General features: G+C 39.0%; 1 protein-coding gene across 1 annotated transcript; it reads left to right on the top strand.

Moving 5' to 3' along the window:
• Window positions 1–261: 261 nt before the first annotated feature.
• Window positions 262–2,386, top strand: LOC124832541 (peptide-N4-(N-acetyl-beta-glucosaminyl)asparagine amidase A). The gene is given in 2 exon segments (XM_047306764.2): window positions 262–1,959; window positions 1,962–2,386. Coding segments are annotated over 2 exon segments (1,809 nt in total). The 5' UTR covers window positions 262–323; the 3' UTR covers window positions 2,135–2,386.
• The last annotated feature ends 10,319 nt before the right edge of the window (window positions 2,387–12,705 follow it).

Below are 12,705 nucleotides of genomic sequence, written 5' to 3' on the forward strand. Positions count from 1 at the left end.
GAACAATGTTATAAAAAAAAAAAAATCGCAATGTTTTACCTAAATAAAATTATAATATGATAAGGGAGTATATTAAATAGAAAAAAAGTTATTTTTAAAGAAAAAATGGTTAAATTTCCAAACATGAATCCATGTCCAGAATGAAAAAGAAAAAATAATTAAACTTTAGGTTTGATTAACATGGTAAAATAACAATATACATATTTTCTCCTAAAATGCCAAACAATATAAAAGGAATTACCTTGTTTGTTTTGTTTTATATGTAGGGAACAACTCTCAAAAGCAAAATCATCTTCGCAATTATCGCACTTCCTGCAGCCCACATGGACAACTATTTCTTTCTCTTCATCTTCCTGTTCTTCTCTCATTTCCTCTCCATTTCTGCATCTAATCTCTACAAAATCAAACAACACGCCATTGATTTTACCTCTGAACTCAAATCTTCTGACGACCCTCCACCACCAACTGAGTACTTTGAAGTCACAAGACCCATTGAACTCCCCAAAACAAAACCTTTCTCTCACCACATTCTCCACCACGACTTTGGCTTCACCTATGGCCAACCACCAGTTCTCGCCAACTACACCCCACCCTCGCACTGCCCCTTCAAAACTTTCTCCAAAATCGTGCTTGAGTGGAAGGCCACTTGCAAAGGAAGACAATTTGATCGCATTTTCGGTGTGTGGCTTGGTGGGGTTGAGCTTCTGAGAAGCTGCACTGCAGAGCCAAGAGCCACCGGCATTGTTTGGAGTGTCCACAAGGACATCACAAGGTACCATTCTTTGTTGTTAAGTCCCCAAAACCAAACCTTCGCTGTGTTTCTGGGCAACGTGGTAGATGAAACCTACACTGGGGTTTACCATGTTGATGTCACTATTCACTTTTACCCTTCTGTGAAAAAGAGATTTGGTGATGGGTCTGGTTCAAAGGTTGGAGCTTTGGCCTTTGGGGGTGGTGTCCCTGCTGATTTGGTTCTGCCCATTTCGAGAAACCTCCCACTGAATGATGGGTTGTGGTTTGTTATTGACAATTCCACTGATGGGGGTTTCAAGGAGTTTAGGGTGCCCCAGAATGCCTATAGGGCTGTGTTGGAGGTGTATGTTTCGTTTCATGAGAGGGATGAGTTTTGGTACACTAACCCTCCTGAGGAATATCTCATTGCCAACAACCTCAGTGATGTGCCTGGGGGTGGCCCATTTAGGGAGGTTGTGGTTTCTCTTGATGGGAAGGTTGTGGGTGCAGTTTGGCCTTTTACTGTGATCTACACTGGAGGGGTTAACCCCCTCTTGTGGAGGCCTATTACTGGAATTGGCTCATTTGATCTTCCCTCCTATGATATTGAGATCACGCCACTTTTGGGAACCTTGTTGGATGGGAAGAGTCATTCGGTGGGGTTCACCGTGACTAACGCTTTGAATGTTTGGTTTGTGGACGCAAATCTGCACATTTGGTTGGATCGGAAGAGCAGTAGGACAGAAGGAGGAGTTTTGGATATTGTTGACAAGCCTTTGGCTTTGTCTCTGGTCACTGACTTTGAAGGTTTGAATGGAATATTTTGGACTAGTGCAAGGAGGTCCATTTTGTCTACTGGTTGGATAAGATCCTCCTATGGGAATGTTACCATCAGTTTTGCTCAAGATTTTGTTTACAACAATTCAATGGTGATGGCTAATGATGGGAATATGCAAACTGTGAATCAACTAGTTCTTTCTAATGATAGTGTTCATGCTAATCTGCCATCACCCTTTGTTAAGGATACACAGAGAAAATTTTCTCTATACTTGAGCTCAAATGGGGTGGATCAGGACAATGATACTTCTTTATCCGTTTCAAATGTTACATTAGGATTTAATGTGGACAAGTCAAGGAGCTCGGGTTTTGGATTTTCAAAGAGCTCTGTCAAAAATGTGCAAGATGGTCAGGGTACTATGGTCATCAAAAGGAATTTGGTTGTTAGGGGATTGGTGAAACACAGCAAGATTACAGTTATGCAAGTGATCATGGACATTGTTATTCGAGGAAAGTTGGCAGCTCAAATTACACTATTCTCTATGATAGAGTCAGTCATCCATGTAACAGAAGAAGTCACACTTATCTTGGTTCTAATTCTAACAAAAAGTTGCCTGTTATGTAGTGTGCTTTCTGTTAAGAACAGAGAAGGGATTTCCTCTCCCTTGCTTGGTCCTACAAAAGTTCTTCCTTTCCGTAAAAGTTTTCCTTTAAAGCTCCAACTGCAGGGATTTGTTCTGTGCTGCTGTGTCAGTTTGTTATTTATTTGCAACCAAGATTTGTCTGTTTTACTCTTTTTTCACAACAAATATGTATTATGCAATAATCAAATTGTGATTCTCTTCCTCAGATTAATCCAACATGGTTAGTTTTCTGAGCTAGTTTTCATAATCTAGAAAGTTTCTGCTTGAATAGCTCTTCAAGCAACATGCTTACATATTTAGTATTCTTGAATCAATACAAAAGTATGCTACCTTTGCTCCCATAACAAGTCCTTTGTTCACTCCTACTTTTGTTAAAAACTACTTTACGAGTTGCTGTGGTTACAAGTATAGAGAAATAGAAATCTGCTTGTTTTTCTGATCAAGTATGGTGTAGTGAATTGACCAGTAACAACCATTACCAATATATTAAGTTTATGCTGCTTCTACACAACCAAATGAAACGAAGTGTATTTGGTCAGAGTTGGTAATGTGTTGGAAGCTACGCAAAGAATAGAAGAGTATGAAATGTTAAAGAAACTAAATAACATATGCAAAATAATGTTACTCAATGAGAAGTAGAATCAAAGGGTTGGTTTCTAGGAGGTTAAGCTTTCAAACTCGAGCAAAAGAGAAACAAATTATGGATAGATGACAAGCAATAACTTTTGGGGGTTCTCTCTCAAGAATTGTTAGGGGTCGTAGAGAAAGATCAAATATCAACGTATATAAATAAAAATAGTAAATAGTTATAATAATAAAACTTATGAAAAAAATGATAAAAGAATAATAAATGATTATTATTGATGGATTACAAGTGAACTCATCTTCAATCTGTCTCAAATCCTTTTAATTCATGGATTAAATGAGTTAGGTTCAATTTAATCCATTTAAAAGATTATATTTCAAATCTAGAATGAACAGGCTTTATTCAATAATTTGAATCTCTAATTAAAAATGATATAAAATAGTGAAAGTATGAAATTTTAAAATTTGAATATTGTATAAGAATCTTATCTTAATTTAACTATAATTAGTTAATTTTTAAAACTTTTAAGAATAAAATATTAACACACTGTGAAAAAGAATCATATGATACATTGAGATGCTAAGAAATCTAGTTATGTCGTGTTTTAGAAACATATATAAAACAAATGTTCAGAGGTCATCGTAGTGTCAGTTGAACACACTAATATTATAAAGATTAATTAAAATACTTCAAAATGAATAAAGCTTGCATCATATGATGAAAAAGTGTATTGTATAAAAGGCTATTAGTAACATAGTACAAGTGAATCTTCACTTTTGAAAATGAATACTTTAGTTTATTATATATATGTAGGGTATTATACTTTTTCAGAATTTTATTACAGTGACAACAGCACTCGTTGGAGTACATCAGTTACACTTCCTTATAATACAATGAAACACTGTGAAGAAGAGTGTATCAGGATTTGTGAAAAGGTAGCTTTGTTAAATACAAACGTATCGTGAAATTAAAAGTAATTCATGTCAAGAGTTAAACTAATATACAAATTGCTTTTTATACTCAGTTTATTGATTTATCTAACTAAAGAAATGTATGTGATTGTCGCAACCGGAATCGCGACGGGACGACGATCCAAAAAAGGAACGGGTTTTGAAAAGAGATTTGGAGTCGCCACCATAGTTTATTCTGGAAAACTACGGAAAAACCATAAAAAGGATAAGGCATGGTCTACAAGAACCAGATTCTAGGTTCGGGAGTCGGTTACGTGTAAGGAAGGTATTAACACCCTACAACGCCTGCCTTAAGGCAGTACCTTTAACTAAATGCACGAATATGATGTGGTTTTCAAAATGTTTAACTATCCCCTAAAATAAAATTCTAAAGAAACAAAATATATTTTTTAGTTTTTTGGGCCCGACAAGGATTGACCTTGCTCCTACGTATTCTCATTCAGAATGAGAAATCAGGGTTACATAGTTCTTTAAGCTGTTTAGAAGTTTGTTTGGAAATTGTTTGGAAATTTGCTTTGAAATGATTTTTGGATTTTTGGGAAGTGAACCTGACAAGTACTAGCCTTGCTCCTACGTATCTCCACTTTTGATGGAGAATCAAGGATCACGTAGTTCTAGGTAGAAATTGTCTGTTGCCTTGAAATTGTTTATGTTTTTAGTTTTTGAAGATTTTATATTTTTTGATATTTTTATAAAATAAACGAAAAAGGTATTTAGCACAAGGACGATGCGTGCGATCACACGTGTGCTTAACCTTTAAAATATTTTTGTAATTTTATTTAAGAAAGAAGAAAAGGTTGTTAGCACAAGGACGGCGCGAGCGGTCACACGTGTGCCTTAACCTTTAAACGTATTTTTTGTAATTTTTATAAGAAAGAAGAAAAGGTTTTTAGCACAAGGACGACGCGATCGGTCACACGTGTGCTTAAACCTTTAAACGTATATTTTTTTTGTAATTTTTATAAGAAAGAAGAAAAGGTTTTTAGCACAAGGACGACGCGAGCGGTCACACGTGTGTTTAAACCTTTAAACGTATTTTTTGTAATTTTTATAAGAAAGAAGAAAAGGTTTTTAGCACAAGGACGACGCGAGCGGTCACACGTGTGTTTAAACCTTTAAACGTATTTTTTTGTAATTTTTGTAAGAAAGAAGAAAAGGTTTTTAGCACAAGGACGACGCGAGCGGTCACACGTGTGTTTAAACCTTTAAACGTATTTTTTTGTAATTTTTATAAGAAAGAAGAAAAGGTTTTTAGCACAAGGACGACGCGAGCGGTCACACGTGTGTTTAAACCTTTAAACGTATTTTTTTGTAATTTTTGTAAGAAAGAAGAAAAGGTTTTTAGCACAAGGACGACGCGAGCGGTCACACGTGTGCTTAAACCTTTAAACGTATTTTTTTGTAATTTTTTATATATAAATATTTTATTTTTTATGTATTTTAAAATAAATAGATATTTAGAATAAAATAAAAACAATAAAAAACCATAACAACAATAAAAAAACAAATAGAATAAAACAAATGAAGGAACAAAATAAATAAAGAAAAGCAAATAAATAAATAAGCAATAAAAATAAAACAAATGGTGAGGATGCCCACATAAAAAAAAAATAGGATGTCTAAACTAATTTTCCTTCTATAAACAGATGAAGCCTAAGCCCAAACTGAAAGGGGGTGAGGAAGTGAGAATAGGGGGTGCAGGCAAGAAAAAGAATCCTATTTCTTTTGTTATTATTTTTTAAGAACAGGATGGGCCTGAACCCAGGTCAAGAGAACGTATGGGGGTGCGTGGGTGAAAAACGAGGGCTGCGCGAAGGAGAAAGCGTTTTTATTTGTTAGGAACAGAACGGGCCTGAGCCCAAGGCAGGGGATGGACGTGTGGGTGCAAGGGTGAGAGATGGGATGCGCGTAGTAAAGAAAAAAGTCCTTTTTTGTTTCTAAAACTATTTGGATCGGGCCCAAGGTTTTTTTGTTTCAAGCAGAGGCATTAGGGGTTCTGCCACTCTTCTTCCCATTCCAACATTCAGAAAGCAGAGACCTAGAGCCCCTCTCCCGAACGAGGCAGGACCTCCGCCCGTTCGCGCACATGCGCCACCGCCTCCGCCAAAACGGCCGCCGCCGTCCACAAAACCAGGACACCACCAGTGCGCCGATCGCCACCACAGACCCTGCCGGTTGCCACCTCCGAACCAAACCGGCCCCCGCGACGAAGATGGCCACCGCGTCGCTGCCAGAGCCCGTGTCGGCCCCAAGCTCCAATCAGCTCCTTCTCTTCTCCACCTCTTCGCGTGCGAGAGAGAGACTCTCGCCCCTCCGTGCCATGCCGACATCACCCCAGCGAGGCCAATCACCGCGAGCCGCCGCGGCGTCACTCTCCTCCTCCCATTCTTCTTCTTTTTTTTTTGGTTGGTTTCAGTATCGTCTGATATTTTAGGCTCTGTGTATTGATTTGGGGTTGATGATGATGGGTGTTGGAGGTTATCACGGGTGCTGGAGATGTTGCTGTTATTGTAGAAGAACATGATGTTGAGGAGAAGTTCAAGGAAGGGGTTAGGTTTGTAATATTATTGTTGAGGCCCGTGTTAATCACGTACTTGCTTGGAGAGGATTCAAAATCCTAATCAGATTAGAAGAAGAAGGTAGTGTGAGGAAGTGTGAATCATGATTGTGTTAGAAAACGTGGTGGAGGCAGAGGTTAGGAAAATGAGTGAATGAGGATGAAGGTTGGGGGATGGTAGGTTTCTGTGATATAAGGAAATTCTGAGGAGGTGAATGCTTTGAGTGTATTGGCATGAAGCTGTGACTCGGTCTGTTTATTCCGCTTGCTAACAGTGCTATTTGCTAACAGTGCTATTTCCGTTTACTTTTTATTACATGTTTTCTGGATGCTAGAGTATATGCTTTTTTTTTATAAATACTCGATGAGTCTCGCAGGTATCGAAATCACATTTAGAATGCAGTTTGATCCAAAGACAAATGCCACAAAGAAAACCAACATGACTATGAACATTTAATCAAACATCACGCGCATAAAGGAGGCACATACAAGAGCAAAACCAAAGAGTCTAGGCATAGGAAGACTTACCTTTGCCGCTTCCAAGAAAATGTTTTCTTTTGGTTTTAGTCTTCCTTCTCCCCTCCAGTAATGTTCTCCTTCTTAGTTGTCTCCGGAGCTAGTGGCTGGGATATGGTCTGTGATGGTGAGATGTTAGAGATCCTGGGAGTCTCAAAGTTGTATTTGGCTGTGGTCCTCTGGAGCCCGATAGGTGGAAGGCAACCACAGATGAATTCTTCACAGCTTTAAGAAACTTCTCCTTTGGGTTCGGTTTTTCTTCCCTCTTTGCTCTCTTCCCTTTTTCTAGTTCCGCCCCCTGGGTACCAAAGCTCACAATGAGATCAAGGCAAAGGTCGTTCCCCCCTTTTTCTCTCACCCGAGGTCTTCCCTTTGAATGAACGCGATTCCCCCATTTTGAAAACTACCAAGCTCTTTTTCTGCTGCACTGCTTCTGGGAGCTCTGGCCTGACCTGAGATCTTCCTTTGTCTTTTTTCTTTCTTCGTGTCTCCATTTTGCAGATGGCAGATACTCTTTCAAAAATCTTTCCCTTCCATGTATGGCTGCTGCTGCTTAAGAAATTTCGGCAAGAAAAAACAAATACCTTTTTCAAGCTACCACCGTGTAAACATATTTTAAGCATTCTCTATGCTTGATCAGTGTAACAGATGCCTTCAGGAGCAGGGAACTTAGTTGACTTCTTTTTTCTTGTGTCAGCAGTTCAAATATTTATAAAAAGAGTAACATTTTCTTGAAAAAATAAAATAAAATAAAATAAAATAAAAAATAAAACAACTTTAAAAGGGAAACCGCAAAATATAAAAATGAGTAAACCTAAAAAGAGAAAATAAAATGAAATAACGTAAAGCAAAAGTGGAATAACATAAAATAAAGATGAAACAAAGAAATAAGAAGTAATAAGATAAAATAAAACAAAAAAATAAATAAAATGAAGTAAAAATAAAAATAAAATAAAATATAAACAGGAAGGGAAATAAATAAAACGAAACAAAGAAACAAAGCAAAAATCAGGAATAAAAATAAAAAAAAAAAAAAAAAAAAGGAAAACGGAATAAAATCATTTTTAGACTTCGTATTATCTTGGCCCGTTTATTTTATTTTATTATCTCTTGTTAACTCTAGATATTTTTTAACTATCCGGACGAAATTGGGTATTAACAGCTGCCCCTCTTTACTTAGATTTTACTGGATAATATGTCAAACAAAGTTTTTATATTATTAGAGTAAAAGATAAGTAAAGAAAGAAACACTAATTTCGTCCGGATTTCAAAATGAACGAGGAACAACAGAGAAGTTTAAACAAAAAAGAACAGGGCAAAGAGAATTGAGGTGTGCAAACCTCATGGAGAGTGTCATAAATCTATGGGTGAATAAGTGAGGTGTAACAACCTCGTGGAGGGTGTAACAATCCTATGGATGAATGAATGAGGTGTAACAACCTCGTGGAGGGTGTAACAACCCTATGGATGAGTGAATGAGGTGTAACAACCTCGTGGAGGGTGTAACAACCCTATGGATAAGGAATGAGGTGTAACAACCTCGTGGAGGGTGTAACAACCCTATGGATGAATGAATGAGGTGTAACAACCTCGTGGAGGGTGTAACAACCCTATGGATGCATGAATGAGGTGTAATAACCTCGTGGAGGGTGTAACAACCCTATGGATGAATGAATGAGGTGTAATAACCTCGTGGAGGGTGTAACAACCCTATGGATGAATGAATGAGGTGTAACAACCTCGTGGAGGGTGTAACAACCCTATGGATGCATGAATGAGGTGTAACAACCTCGTGGAGGGTGTAACAACCCTATGGATGAATGAATGAGGTGTAATAACCTCGTGGAGGGTGTAACAACCCTATGGGTGAATGAATGAGGTGTAACAACCTCGTGGAGGGTGTAACAACCCTATGGATGCATGAATGAGGTGTAATAACCTCGTGGAGGGTGTAACAACCCTATGGATGAATGAATGAGGTGTAATAACCTCGTGGAGGGTGTAACAACCCTATGGATGCATGAATGAGGTGTAATAACCTCGTGGAGGGTGTAACAACCCTATGGATGAATGAATGATGTGTAATAACCTCGTGGAGGGTGTAACAACCCTATGGATGAATGAATGAGGTGTAATAACCTCGTGGAGGGTGTAACAACCCTATGGATAAATGTACGAGCGTGATCATTGGGTCGACCATTGCCTAATAGAAGGCTGGAATTCAAAAAGAACACTTGAACTTAGGGTGCCAAAGAAAACTGGGCTGTGGGGGCCAGGCGAGCTGGGCTTTATGAGCCAGTGTGGAACTGGGCTTTGGGGGCCAGTGTTAGAAAACTGGGCTTGGGCAGTGTTGATGGCTTGGGGGCCAGTGTAAACTGGGCTTGGGGGCCAGTGTTGAACGGGGCTTTGGGGGCCAGTATGGAAACTGGGCTTTGGGGCCAGTGTAGAAACTGGGCTTGGGGGCCAGTGTGGAAACTGGGCTTTGGGGGCCAGTGTAGAAACTGGGCTTGGGGGCCAGTGTTGAAACTGGGCTTTGGGGGCCAGTGTAGAAACTGGGCTTGGGGGCCAGTGTTGAAACTGGGCTTTGGGGGGCCAGTGTAGAAACGGGCTTGGGGGCCAGTGTTGAAACTGGGCTTTGGGGGCCAGTGTAGAAACTGGGCTTTGGGGCCAGTGTAGAAACTGGGCTTTGAGGGGCCAATGTGAAAATTGGGCTTGGGGCCAGGCAAGCTGGGCTTTGTGGGCCAGGTAAAACTGGGCTTGGGGGCCAGTGTAGAAACTGGGCTTTGTGGGCCAGTGTGGAAACTGGGCTTTGGGGGCCAATGTGAAAATTGGGCTTGGGGCCAGGCAAGCTGGGCTTTGTGGGCCAGGTAAAACTGGGCTTGGGGGCCAGTGTAGAAACTGGGTTTTGTGGGCCAGTGTGGAAACTGGGCTTTGGGGCCAATGTTAAAATTGGGCTTTGGGCCAGTGTGTAAACTGGGCTTGGGGGCCAGTGAAAACTGGGCTTTAAGGGCCAGCGTGGAAACTGGGCTTTGGGGCCAGTGTGGAAACTGGGCTTTGTGGGCCAGTGTAGAAACTGGGCTTTGGAATTTTGAAATTCTTGAAACTTGTAATTTGTGAAATGTTTTGTAATTTTGACAGAAATTGATTTTTGAAAGACAGGAGGGTGTTGAAACCTTTCATTACAAAGTATTAAAATCTTGATGCAGGATCAGGATGTCAAGACCCCATAATGAGAGAAAAAACGTGATCGAAATGAAACAATATGGCTTGAAAGAGAAAATCTGAATGTTATTCTTTTCGTTTTTTTGTTTTTTTTTGTTTTTTTTTTTTTGTTTTTTTTTTGCGTGAGTCAATTGTCTTACTTGCAATCATCAAACTGGTCATTATTTGCAATAGTTCGAAAAGCGAGGAATGTCATACATCCGAGATCTAATTTTGAGATGATTACATTTTGACTTTTTCTTCCGAGACTTTAGTGCACACATGCTTGAATTTACTGGCAAGTGAAGGATGAGAGTTGTTTAGAATGGTTTGGAAGAGAATGGGATAGCCATGCAGGCTTGTCACCTCATGCGCTCCTTAAAGGAGAAGAGTGCCAAAGCGAAACACGACGTATCTAAATAGTTGCCCCGGTTTGGTGTAATGAGTATGATGATGAATCCCTGATAATTTGGGTGAAAAATTCGAGTAAGATCCGCAAAGCTGCCCCAGTTTTGAGATTATGGGTTGATGAATTTCAAGGAAAAATGCGTGGTGAGGTCCACCAAGCTGCCCCAGTTTTTGTTGTTGTTGTTTTTTGGCATGGGATTCTGTTTGGAAGAGGTAGTGGGCATGAAGGATCGGCTAAAAGGATGGCCCAATTGGTTTGATTTTCTGTTGCATGCTTTTGCCTAGTTGGCTAAGAGATCCCTTCTTCTTGAGACATTACTCTCTTTTTTTTTCATTCATTTTCAAAGTTTTTGTCTTTTTTTCTCATTTTTTCAACCCTCTTTTTTTTTTTTTTTTTAACACATTGAAAGTCATTTCGCCTTATTGCAAAGTTAAGCTTCATGAAAACGTGAGCAAACATTATTCAATCTGTGTGGACTTTATTAGGCTTGTAATGTGGCTAGAGCTAGAAGGTATCGAAAGAAAGGGTTAAAGGCCCAAATGAATGCTTGTCGGTTATTTTTTTTAAACAAGGGTTATCATCTGGCATTGTGTCAACTATTTGATCTTTTGAGCACTTTGTTTTTTCTTGAACTTCGTTTTTTCATTCTTTTCATTTATCACCACTTTGTGATTTTTTTATTTTTTTATTTTTGTTTTTCGTTTTTGTTTTGTTTACCCTTTTGAAGGATCCTTCTCGTTTGATCATTGAGTAGTCCTCATCTGCATTCCGAGTTGACTCATACTGATGATAACCCTTGCTTGGGAATAATTTTGAAAAAGAATTTATTTTTGGCTCAAACGGGGTAACAATGGTTATAGTTTTTGCTTTTTGGATAAAGAAAGAAGGCCACACATCATTTTGAACTCTGATTGCTTTATTTTCAAAAGATTAACTCCATGACTAGATGACCTCAACATGAGTCATTTTTTCTTTTTCCTTCTTTCTAGACCGCCCTTTCGGGTTTTCAATCTAGTAGACTTATTCCCTTTTTGAAAGTTCTTTTGTTTGTCTCAATGGATTCAGGGATCACCCAACTAGCACAAGTGAGAGTAACTTTGGTCAGGTCAATCTGCTCTAGTGTAAAGGTATGTTGATGAGGGTAGTGATAATGTTTGTTAGGGAAAATCCTTTATTTTAGATAACGTGAAGGGTGAAGGCTTTCAAGCAAAACGTGCACAAACATCTTGAAAGAAAACATCAAATTGTTATTTTTAAACATTTGACCTCAGAAAAACATGACATCCCAATTTTCTTTTTTATTATTCATCATTCTTCTTTTTTTTCTATTTTCAAAAAACAAGAGTTTGACGATTCACAAGAAAGACAAGTGACTCAAGATTGATTTCGTCTTATTTCTTTCTTTTTTGTGTTTTTTTTTCAATACCCTTTTATGACTCGATTTTCAGCACTACTTGGAGAACTCCTGTAGTGAACGTTCACATTGAAAGTCATGGATGAAGACGTGATACCAATGGGCCTACTTCTCCATAGCTAGACACTTCACAACATTGAATTCACTTGTACAATGACTTATGCTTTCTTATGTGATCTTAAAGCCCACTTCATTTCTTCATGGCATTTGTAGTGGCATTCTCAAGCCTTGCCTCAGTGTTGGGTTGACTTTCTTCACACTTTAACCATCCTGAATCAATCAAATTTTGCCTGTGCTTGAACACCCAACACCTTTTGGTGGAATGACCAATAACCCATTCATGATAATCACCTTTTGTGTATGATGCATCACGAGTCTTGAGGTATTGAGGCTTTAAAGGCTTCATGTAACAAGTAGAGACCAAGCCTTTTATGCAGGAGACTTGGAAGAAAACATTGCATAAGTCAGAAGGTTAGGAGTGAAACTCATATGCCTTTCGTCTTGATCAACCTTTTTTGACTGACGGCTTGGTAGGAAGTTGAGTTTGGGTCTAGTCTCCCATTTTCCTCAGAACGGTTTCAAAGGGTAGGCCAACGGTATTTAAGCGGTGGGATGTGATTGAGCTCTTTCTTCTCTCGTTATCCCAAGCTTAGACCAGACTTATTCACATTTACTGTCATAGTAGGACCTTGAGCGATCTTTTCAATCTTCACACAAATCTTAATTCTTTATCTGACTATCACCAAGTTTGCAAAGTTTAGGGAAACACTGCTCACCACGGTCTCACAGAAGGGTGATTACAGAGTATTGAGGAATAGGGGAACCACTTCCCTGTCACTCTCATGAAACTTCATTTGAGCAACAGTCTTTTCCCACCTTTGGCATATTCTTTGGACAA

The sequence above is a fragment of the Vigna umbellata genome, chromosome 4, assembly GCF_029865625.1.
Source record: "Vigna umbellata cultivar VRB3 chromosome 4, Vumbellata_1.0, whole genome shotgun sequence".
Taxonomy (NCBI): domain Eukaryota; kingdom Viridiplantae; phylum Streptophyta; class Magnoliopsida; order Fabales; family Fabaceae; genus Vigna; species Vigna umbellata.